The sequence below is a fragment of the Pipra filicauda genome, unplaced genomic scaffold (assembly GCF_003945595.2).
Source record: "Pipra filicauda isolate LSUMZ 115617 unplaced genomic scaffold, ASM394559v2 scaffold84_size4826128_pilon, whole genome shotgun sequence".
Lineage (NCBI taxonomy): Eukaryota > Metazoa > Chordata > Aves > Passeriformes > Pipridae > Pipra > Pipra filicauda.
Genome location: NW_024105031.1, coordinates 3226144 through 3238211, shown reverse-complemented (window position 1 = coordinate 3238211; position 12068 = coordinate 3226144). Strand labels below are relative to the sequence as shown.

The window sequence follows — 12068 nt, the reverse complement described above, 5'->3', positions numbered from 1 at the left end:
ATCCCTTTTGCAGAAGAAAGTACAATAATATTAGTATAAAAATAATGTATCTCATTTTTAAGCACATATGCAATTAATGAATTTAATAGAATTAGTGAATCTACTTAGGGTTTCTTTTTTTTTTTAAATTTGCAATGTACACCAGGTGCACAAAAATATAAAGGCCTAGAATGTGACTGTCTTGACATGAAGTTGCCTTAACTTGCACAGTTGACAGCCAAATCCATAATTCCAGCAATTTTGTAGGTTTCAATGTCCTTGTTTAATTGCAGCTGTCCTTACTTAACAAGTAAATCCATATGTTTTACGGAAATCATTATCAAGCTTTTTCATTACAGCTTTTCATCTGAAGCCCCAAACCTATATATGTCTGTCAGCTGGAAAACGGTGCCTATATGTATCAACCACGTATATGGGCCCCTATGACTCACTGTGTTTAGAAATAGAGAATTCTGACAAGCGCCTGTCATTGGCTTTTGGGTAAATAGTCTGATTGGTTTACGTGTGTTGGTTGCCTTTGGTTAACATTTTGTTCAAAATCTTCCACATTTAAAAAAATATGACCACTGCTGCATTTCTTGAAGTTATCATTTAGGCCCAGTTTGCCTGCAGTACTCCTCTCTGCAAGCATTACTGTTGTAAAGAGCTTTTATTGTTCCTCGGCTCTGAAGAATGCAGCATTTAGTGCTTCGGTCAGCTCCCAAAGGAGCAGCCTAAAAATATCTCAAGAAAAAACAGCATTTGGGAATGGCACCCTTGAAGAGTCATTTTCAAACGCTGTTTTTAATATCATGATCTCCATATAACTTAGCTATTAATGCTAGTGACAAAATACTGCCATTTATCCAGGGAATTCAAAAGCAAAAACTGAAACAAGGCTTGTTTAGATAGTTTGTTGGATCAAATACTTCAAGTTCAATGCTTCTCAAAACCAAAATATTCAATTCCATCTTCTCAAACAAAAATTTACTAATAAAAAATCTTTACTTGAGACATACTGAAATGAACATCATTTTGACTCAGGATCTCAAAGGAGAGAGTTTTGCATAAACTCTTCCACATAACAAGCTCAGCATTTCTCTGTTTGTTTTGATCTTCTACAGGCATTTAAATTTTTTATTAAGACAACCACAACAGAGAAACAATAACAAAGTAATTTCTTACATTATTATATTCTCACAACTATGTAACTGGTAGACTTCAAGAAACATGCTACATTTCACTTATAATTTTTAAAGTGATGTTCAATACTATTATTATTAATTAATGACTTTTTCAAAAAAAACCAGAGATTTGCAGGCCTTTATAGAATCATTTATTTCTTCAATGCCTGAACAGCCAAGTACGTAAAAAAACCAAAGAAATGCAAAGACGATGCTGTAAAAACTATTAAATCTTAATTTATCTCTAATTCCCTCATGCCAAACAATTCTGGTTACCTTAGAAGTTCAGTGAACTTGAGAACACTGTGTGCAGAATCCTCCGCTAAGGAAACTGCAGAGAGCAAAGCTCAGAACTGTAAGTTTATAGTTTTTCCTCTTTCTTCCTGCTCAGGCAAGTGCTATACATATATACATACCCTCAATACGTTAAATAAACTTACAAACACGTTCTGCAATTCCAAACATTTGGAGTAGTTTCACTTTTTAAAAAACGAACATCGGACAGAAGGTAATTTGAGATGCCTTATTTTAAAACAAAGCAGTCACAAAAAGCAACATACCTCACTACAAGATGCTACAGCTCTGTGTAAAGGAGTCAACCATTTGCTGTCTTTGGCATTAACTCTAGCTCCTGTAACAAAAAATAAAGTAATAGAAATTTAAAATGTATTTATAGGATGACTGAAACATTTTCAAAAACAGAGATAGACTTATTGGAAGTTATTTATTCTAGGCTCACTAATACAGTACGACGCAAAAAATGGAAAGGGGTCTTTTCCCCAGCTGACGTCCAACACTTTGAGGAAAGTTCTTTTAACACTGTAACCATAATACTCTTTCACATCAAAGGATACTCATATTTTTACATTTGGTCATCCTCTATATTCTTCTGCACTTCCAAAGCCACATAAAAGGCTGTTGCGCAAGAAAAATTAACTCCTTGCCTTCATTCAGCAACAAAAATGTCATACTTTCACAGTTGAAACTCTCCACTAAAACAGAGAAAGAAGCTGTATTTATACCCCATGCCTCCAGTTTCCCTGTGGTTGGCGTGTCTGATGCAAAGGTATAAAGAATGAGGATGATTCTTCTACTGGGAATTTGGGAACAAGGCTTCACCACTTCACCATGTCACCTAGCCCACCCCAGGATGTCCCGGTCCTCCCTTCATGAGAGAGATATGGCCACACCTCTCTACTTCTAAAAGCATTCTAGAGAAAGAGCCATTCTTGTCCCCAGGAAACAAGGCTGCACAAACATCTGTAAGGGACACAAACCTGGGTTTGGATTTTAATTTTTTTCTTAATAATAAAAGGAAAGAAGAGTTTGGGAACATTTTTCCCTGAAGGAAAGCAGCTGAATTACATTTTAACTTCCAGTGAGCTCCACCAAACAAGAAAACTTAATGATTAAAGTTAATAATTTGATATCTTACTGATACACATACACATATATAAATAACCTTGTAGGTTTTTTATACCTTGAGTGGAAATTTATCCATCCTTATTTCAAAACTTCTGAGATTTTACAGGGATAGCTTAGACACAACGTTACATTTTTGAAAAAACAGTTTGGAAATACTGTTGGAAAGAATCACCCAGTAACATTAATGCTACATGATCAGAGCTGATTGACTTCTCGGGCTAAATATATCACTGTTATGTCAGAACCAACTGTAGTATTTCCTATGTGGGAACAGAAGAGGATGGAAGGCCAGTCAGACACCAAATGCCAAACAAGCTGCTGGTCAAGACACTCAGCTGAGAGACAGGGTATTTTGCTCCAAGACCTGCACCAGCAAAGAAGCTGAACGACCCGACAAACAACCCCAGCAGTCTGTACAGAATGATGGTTGCATATAATAACCAAACCAAATACCTGAAGTCAATTCTCTTGAGTTTCTAGTCAATGCATCCCTTTCAGTCTTAAGAACAGAACACGGAAGCTGATGTAGGATCCAAACTCCCAGTTAGATCTTAGGTCTTCCAAACACTAGACAAAGCCTGAGGTTCTAACTGCTGGCTACAATTTCAGAGATTTCCATCTTTCCTTATATAAATTTCAGAAGCTTTGGATGTCATTCTATTTTTCCAACTGCAAAAGTTTTTGAAAAATAAGACTGATGAACAGGGAAGAAAGTCCAAGTCCATTTGAAGAAAACTCCCACAAATCTAACAAAAGTTTAAGAGACTTCATCATACCATAAATATCTGCTTTTATCAAACGTCCTAAGGATCTAGTGGTGTACTTCATCACATCATGTGCCATAACAATGTACTGCATCAAGTTCTGCACAGAACTCAAGCAAAAAAAGAATTCAAGGACTCTAAAAGTCACCAGGAATGTCTTACGATTTTTGGCAGTAAGTGATGAATGAAATCACAAATACAATGATGTAATGATCAGTGAGAATGTAATTAATATATCTTGATTGTCTTCCAGGTAATTGTTGGCCTCACCTTGTTTTTAGCAGAAGAGACAAAAATAAGAGCCACCTGACTTTACATCTAGCCAACAACCAAGGAATGAAGACTTTCAGTCTGATTTCTATCTCTAATTTTAGGATACAAATGTCTTTAAAGCATTTTAAAGAACTTAAGGGAGTTACCAAGCCATTAATTACCATCCTGATTTTCCTCAGGAAAATGAATTTGCAAGATGTGAGGTTAGGCCAGATGCATCCAGGTAATGAAGCCCAAGACAGGAGAAGCACCGTGCCCATCAGAAGGGAGAAATGCACGTTTCCACTCCAAAGTGACAGTTACCTAAGCTCTAGCTCTGAGTGAAATGTGCTTAGAGTCCAAGCAGCATTTATGTGTTCAGATAAGGTGTTTATTGACATTTCTGCTACTTTTAACACACAGCTTAAAAATTGCACCAGAAGAGAGAAGGAATAAATGCAAAAAGATACTGTACAAAAGGTTTTCCCAGTGGTAAGTCAATCACACTTGCTAAGACGAAAAGAAAATAATATATGAAAGGAAATCAGCATTAGCTAAAGAAATGTCTAAGTAAATTTTAAGTGATATATCTAAAAGTAACACAGTCCTCTCAAAAGAACAAAACACAGCAGTATCTGCTTCCCATCCCATACGTGGTCTTTCAGTCAAAGAAACAAGAAAGCCTCGGTCTACCACATCCCATAATTAAAATAGTGTAATATGTTACAGACATTAAAATAAGCTAACTTTTCAAAAACAAAAAAAATTGTAGATTCTCTGACAAACAAAAAAAACAAAGTTGATTTTTGACAACAAATCTAAATCTCTGACGGACTTAAGAAAGACCACCAAGCTTGTTTTTTCCTCCACAAGAAAACCTCTTAAAGAAGTTGCAAAATTGTTACATTGAAAGACAAAGCTTTTAAGCAATAATCAGGACAAATGTACTAGGAAAAAACACATGTGCACTATTAATGTGGGAATTGGGAGATTACATCTCTAGATACATTAAATAAAATACTTTTCAATTAACATCAAGATTTCTTTGCCCTCAAATTTCTCTAAGAAGCCAAAAATAATTTGAATTTCATAAAAGAGCTTCTCCAAACAGCCTAGCATCTGAGGACATAATCCCCCTCTAGGCTGTTCTTTACTCCCTAGCACATGATTTAGGGAAAATGTTACCATTCCTCCCTCCCCCTTCAGACGCTCTTGAAGGGTCATAAAGCTCCCTCAAACCTCTCAGTCCTACCACACAACAGTAAGGGAGTTTACAGCCTTGATTATCTGGGGTAATGCTCTAATCCAGACCATTGCAAACAAATGTTATAAAAATATATTACACCTCTACCAAATAACTTTTGCTTTAAGGTGATTTGTTTCATGGTTTGCTTAAAGACAGTTCGAACACATGCATGTGTATAACTCACTGCACAACACTGCTGATGCAATATTATCTCCATGAAGCCCAACCCGCTGACGTGTTAACCAGGGCATTTCTCACATTTCAAATGCCAGTTATGCAGCACTTTGCTCTTTCAAAGCACAGTACAGCGTATCTCGATCCCTAGTGCGCAAAACGGAAAAAAAAAACAACCCCAAACAAGCCCCCCACTTACCACACTGGATCTTCCAGACTTCACAGGCCTGTCTTAAAAAGTTTATTAAAACTTCTCAAATATTTATTTGTTCACTGTAAAATTTTTTTATATTTCACTTCTTTTAATGCCATAGAGTTTGCAGGGAAAGGATTAGGGGGCTTGCCAGTGAGATCAAGCACAATACTGCAACAGAGATACTCAATTTGAACTTAAGAGTCAATCACGTAAGTGACCCTCACCTAAAACTGAACCCTCCAAACAAACCAAATTATTCTTCCACATTGGAGCACTAAACCAAAACATTCAAGATCACTCCTTTCACCACCAATTTGGCTTGTACAGCCTAGTAAGTTTACACATCTAGGCAAATATAAAAGCAGGACTTTTGCTCTGTAAAAGGTGGGGGTAGGAGGAATTAGAGAGAGAGAGAAGTAAAATTCAGGGATGAGGGAAGAAAATTATGTAATACATTTCATCTTGCCAAGTTGCATTCACAAGACTGACAATTAGAAAGACATGTTTATTTAATAAATATAGCACAGAAGCTATTGAAAACCTCAGTGATGCTTACTTTTAGCAAGTTTATGTTTCAAGAGGCCCATTTTCCAACTGAATACATACGCTGATTTACAGACTGATCATAGAGGTCTGAATTCTATCAATCTGTATCTGACAGTTGCATATTTAAATGTGCTATTAGCCACCAATTCCTGGACGTATGTTTCTGCACTCCGATTGCTACTCCTTGGTGTCCATGTCCTTACATTCAAGTAAGAGTTAGCACCGCAACCACCCCCTGGAGAGACAGGCAAGGAATGACTGGGCAGAAAATGCTGCAAGGAGCAACTACACACCTCCTCCTTCACTCATCAAGTGCCATACAACTACATAGCCATGTCTCTCACTTCACCTCTGTGTTTCTCTCCTAAGAACTTTTTCTGTGACTCTCCTCCCGAGCTCCTCCGCACCAGAACTCCTCCTATTTGTACATGTCCTCAGAAGACTAATGAATGCAGTGGCTGCATTATCTGCATGCCACTAGTTGGAAATAGATCCAGAAAAGAAATACAACAGAACTGACATGACATTTTCATCTTTGCTCACAGTACTGACTTAAGTACTGAATCGCCTTCCACTGTTCTGTTTGCAGTCTGTATTTTTAGACTTCCAAGGATGGTATTTTCCTTTGTTATTGTACAAGATGTGCTAGGACTGAACAATATCATAATATAAGCAAAGAAAGCAAAAGAGCTTTCATTCAATTATGCAATACAGACACCCAGTATTTGAAGCTCTGAAATGTTTATTTAGGAGTAAAACATGTAAATAAGATCTTCAGAGTGCATTTAAGGAAGTAACAAGCTTTGTCTTAACAACTAGTATACTGAAATAACCCTAGGAATTATCTTGGCAGAAATTAGGAAAATTTCAGGTATAAATCACTGAGAGTAACTAGCAGTCCAACTGTAATTAGATGCTATTTAATTATTTTTCCTGACAGCCAGTAATAGCTTCAGAAGTTTTTCCTTTTAAATTATCCACTATTTTATCTAGAGACGATGACCTTGGAAGCACTTAAGCTGGCCAGCAGAAATTCTCAGACTACACTGAGGAATAAACAGATAGAGAAGAATACTATTCCTTAGATAGAAAAATATGTGAACAGTTAGAAGGAGATACAGAAGAAGTTTTTAAAGTAAAAGAAGATTTGAGATATGAATTGGAACAATCAGAAATTGAGGGTAATTTCCTATTGAAAACTTTGATACTTGCAAAATAATTGCTGCAAAAATAATGAATAAGAACTTATTGAGAGAAAGCTGTTTGCTATTTATAGGCTAAATGCCTAGAAAAGTAACAAAAAATCTGCGAGGAACAGGACTGGAATCTTTTGACCAGCCACAATGACGCTTCTTCAACAACAGTTTTTCTTTTTATTGTTTAAGAAACAAAAAAACCAAAACTGCCCCAAAACAACCCCACAAAAACAAAAAACACATGAAGATACACAAAAGAGAGGAGAACCACAGTCAAGTCAAAGCCATCCTTCCGGGACTTTACTGATTTTCAATACAGGAAGTTAATTTCCTTTCAGAACAGTTTCTGTCACATCTTCTCAGCCACCCCTCCTTGAGCTTCAGAGAGCAACAGGAGGTCCTCTGACTCCCCGAGCTACTGAATGCTTCTACCTTTTCCTAACTCAGCTTAATTTTCTCTCTTAAAGAGCATCAGAGCTACTTTCTTCACAGCAACTGACTGTTACTGCTGCCAGGGGGAAGTTAGGACAGCTCGAAAAAGAAAATGTCAGACAATATTGCCGTCCAAAGAAGAGGAAGTGGCTGAAAGATACAGCCAGCGTAAAAGCAGCCCCTGTGAAACGCCTCCTGTGTGGGGGTACATCTGCAATCCAAACAAAGGGAGCTTCATGCAGCTGGGATTCTGCAGCAATAGCCTTCCAACAGCTGAGCTGTGTGACTGTCATTGCATGGATTTTTAATACTCGCATAGCTTCAGAATTAAAAAAAACACAGGTAGAGTTCCGTAACAATGGAGGGCCTTTACTATCTTCCAAAATCTGTTATTACTATAATGATAGTTTTCCAGTATCAGGAAGATTCTTACATTTTCCAGCTGGCCCAGAGGAAACAAAAACTCATGGGCTGCCAAACCTTAATGAGATTGAGTTTGGCCACACTCATGTAACACTGAGCTTCATGCAGAGAAAATTTTGGGTTAAACAAACAGAAATGTGTTGTGTTAGTATTAAAGTATCAATGCAATATAGTAACTAAATCTATTCAAAAGAAAACAACCAACAATTCAAATGTTAATTTTTATGAATTACGTTGATTTCAGTGAAAGCAATAATAGTTTGCGTGGTATTTTAAAGAAAACAAATGGAAAAAGTTAGTAATCACAAGAACACATTATGTGATCACATTAATCTGTCTGCTTCTCACATGTCTGCTTCTCACTACTTCCCAGCAAAGTAGACTCTGATGGCATCAAACATTATAGGACAAACAGAGAGAATAGAAGTTCATATGCAGGACTTAAAAAGGGTTTGATCTTTTTAGTCCCCACTTCTTGGAAAGAACAAAAAGTTGGACATTCAGTTCATTAAAACTTAATTATTAAATTTTTCTAATTGTCAGTAGTTTGCCATCATTTAAACAATTAAAGTAAGCACAATTATGCAAAGCAGACAGATGTACTTGTGTGCCAGGATGCAGAGCTGGACATAGGTCATAAAAATACAACTGTGATGAGTATTACAACTCTTCCCAGAGTAATACAAAAAAAGAAAATGCTTCTCAAATTATAATTCTCAAGTGACTAAAATACAAACTTCTGTTCCATCCTTCTGGGTGCTTTAAACAACGATTTTCATGCCTCTTCTTTATTTACTGGTCACCTCCCTACCTAACAAACTTAGGAATGTTAATTGCTTATCAAGCTGCAATCTAACAGTGAAAGATGATTTGAACATTTAGACTTCCACAGACCACAGTGGTATGACAATCTGTTGGTAAGACATTCACATCCTCAGGGAACAAGTTATTAGCGTTCAGTGAAACACTATCCTAAAATAAAAAGCAAAAAGCAATCTAAATGTCCAGCCCCAAACTGGAGTCACTGAAGCAATCTCTTTGATGTTTGGAGCCTGTAGCCAAATCATCACCTTCAGATCCCTTGCCCAGGTGAAAGACTACAACAGGAGAGGTCAGAAACCTTAAGGTTTGGTAGGAAAATATCTCAAGAATTCAAAGACTAAGAAGGCTCCTAAGACTGAAACCTTACTCCACAAAAGTCTGCAAAAAGGCTTCATCAGTTATATCTTCAGTATGTGCAATATGGGTTGCTTACGTCTGTAGCAAAGTAATATAAACACATTGTGACAGTAACATGTGATCCAAAATACACACTCGAAAGCAACGTGAATTCCCTGGAGCAGGATGCAAAAGACATTCCAATCAAATTAAAAAAACTATATGTAGGTAAGATGGTAACACTTTAAGAATAGAGAACAATGAGAAAGAATCAGGTAAGAGCCACAGAGTAGTGGAAAGATTAATACTGACTTCAGTAATTTTGAGGTTCAGTTTGAAGAAAGAATAAAAACAAAGCAAACGGTCTTTGTAGGATAGCTTGCATGCACAGCAGGAAAACTGTAAAGTGGTTCCTAGCAACATTCCAGCAAAGCTATGTTAGAGGACATTACAAGTTGTAAAGACAAGCTCTCACAAGGTGAGAAATGCTAAGATGAAAGTAGCCTACACTTAATTCAATCCCCGGTGCACATATGTTGCAATGGGTCAATTAAAGTCACAGACAATTTTTACATGCAAATTTACTGTACAGAGGAGATGGTTGTTCAGAAATGCTCTGTTTTCAACAAACTACTTTCCTCATTGTTCAAAAAGAGATCTTGCAACACAGCAAGTGTTCTTCAAACCTTGCTGTGGTAACACATGTTCTTTATTTGCTCTGTAATGCTGATCTATTATGACAAAATGTAACATTACACATCTGTCTCAAAGGAGAGATTTGATTTCCAGCTGAAACACAACAGATGAATTTTCCCTATCTTTATGAAATGGAGAGGATAAATACACTTAAACTCTGTTCCCTGTCTTCCAATTAAGAGAGTTAAAAGACAAATCCTAGCTTGTGAATTTTGAGACACCTAGACCTGATTTCTCAGAGAAGAAGTTAGTTAGCACTTCTGATACAGCTGAGTGCTCACACTTCACCAACCACAAAGATTTCAAATCCAGCATTCAGAAATGAAGAAGACTAAATTAGTGACTACTTTTTAGAGCCTAGTTTAAGAGGCTTGCCTAAAACCACTGCTTGCAAGCAGGTAATACATAGATTCATACTCGAGTATAACACAGCCTTTGAAACTGAACAGCCTGAACACCGACACCACTTTCATCCTGCAATTAATGCCCCTCTTCATTCACTTGCAAATGTCTCAACAACTCATACCTACCTGCGCATCCCTCACCATACCACCCTGGCTCACTCCCAGCGCAGTCTCTCCCTGTGCCTTTCAGGAGGCTGTGCCCCTACAGCAGGGCACAACGTGTTACTGAAGTCCATAGCACAGCGCATGAGCGCAGCAAGGTTAGACTGACACTGCCTATACAATCCACAGCTTTCGAAGCTTTCGATTTGCAACTTTCTAATGCATTGTTTTGCTGTAAGCAAATCTTGATTTTCATTAAATAAGTGCTATCTGAGATGTATCAATGCCTTCCACTCTTCCTGACCAATCTGCAGACACTGCAGCACCCCACAAGCTTGGCTCCACACAAGTGCTCAACTTCGGACTATTCGTACAGCCCTAATTCTTAGTGCTTCACTTCCCTTCTTTGTTCTCCATTTCTCCTTACACTTAACCCCAGGCTATGTGCCCAAATAGCATGACTAACCTTTCATCCCCCGATCAGGATCTTATTTCATTCCCATCTGAACTAGAATCTCGCTCCTTTCCATAAGCTCTTTGCCTGAGAGAGGTCTAGTTTCTTCAATCACAGTTCTGGTAAATGGACTCTGTTCACCCAAACTAGAAAGAAAATTCACCCTCAGAAGTAGCTGACTGCAACTTTACAAAATTTTTAACATTGTTAGTTGTTGAAAGGGGTCACTGTATGTTTTCAATGGTCACCAGAACTTATTTTTCTTCTTGATAGGGAAAACCAGCACCTTTTCAGATTTTAAAACCCTTCACCTTTTCAAAAGTGATCTTTTCTGGACAAATTGTTACTATAAAGTATTTCCATAACATAGATATATAAATACAAATAATGTGATATTAATTAATTATCTGTATAGATAATTATATTAAGACAGTACAAGTAATATATATAACAAAAATATTAAAACTTGCCTAAATTATAACAAATTAAATTATGCCTGGCAATTTCAACTGAAAGTCTGGAAGAGAACTCCTGCAATTTTAAGTGACACTTCCTTAAACCCAAATTTTTTATTAAAGGTTGATAGGGGGTGTGTGGAAATAGCCAGCTTTGCACAGGTAAGGCACACAATTAGGCAGACTGAAGATTAAAGTAGTTCTATGGGACTGCTACAAGTTTTAATCTTTCTATGTAAGCTTGAAGCTCCATATCAAGAATTCTGCCTCAAGCTACCTAACAGGTAGGTTTGTCCAAGATCAAAGAATCAATTCAGTACTTCAGTCACGAAGTTCCGCTTCAGGTTTTTAGTTTAGTTGTATACTGTTTTACAGGACTTGCAGTTTGTCTTAGTACAAGTAAATAGGAAAAAAAAAGATGAGATTTTAACATTTGCAGCTGATTCTAATTATATTCTGTGCATTTAAGCCAAAAGGCAAAGATACTTAAAATGATACAACCAACTCTAGATGCCATCTTCTATGTTCAAATTTAATTGTCTTCGTGAAGGCCATTTCAGAACCAAAAGCAATGATGCTAACACCTACCTATAACATATACACTATAAATTCTTTAAACTAGAGTTAAACTATTGAAAGCTGATCAAGCTACAAATAAAAATAGCTATAACTGAGAAAGCTTTCTACAAAGAAATATTTTAAAGCAGAACTACACAGTATTATAAACACTCATAAGTCTGGAATCCAAAATTTCAGTACATACATCTTTAATTTCTAGTACATTAAATATCTCAATAAAAGCTACACAGACTAAGATGTACATAAATACTCCTTTGGATGTGCATAGAGTTATTTTTTTTTCCATTAACAGGAACAGAACATACCAGATAAAATAAGTAGTTCAATAATTTCTGCATCTCCCAGATAGGCAGCAGCATGTAAAGGGGTCCTTTTCTCATTATCCTGTGGTAAGAGGGGGGAA

At 36.8% G+C, this 12068-nt stretch overlaps 1 protein-coding gene across 6 annotated transcripts in view; it reads right to left on the bottom strand.

Annotated features, from left to right (window-relative positions):
- The window catches only part of ANKRD28 (ankyrin repeat domain 28), a 120460-nt gene that overhangs the window by 41312 nt on the left and 67080 nt on the right, over positions 1 to 12068 (bottom strand). For 5 of the 6 annotated variants that reach the window (XR_005567008.1, XM_027723768.2, XM_039390615.1 and 2 more), the window contains exons 3-4: positions 11971 to 12049; positions 1724 to 1794 (exon numbers count right to left, since the gene is read on the bottom strand). Coding sequence is in view for 5 of the 6 variants with exons in the window: in XM_027723768.2 (XP_027579569.1) it covers positions 1724 to 1794; positions 11971 to 12049 (150 nt within the window). In the remaining variant the exon portion in view is untranslated. Of the gene's footprint in view, positions 1 to 1723; positions 1795 to 10643; positions 10663 to 11970; positions 12050 to 12068 lie in introns of those variants that run through there. The other variant, XM_039390614.1, reaches the window with a different exon arrangement.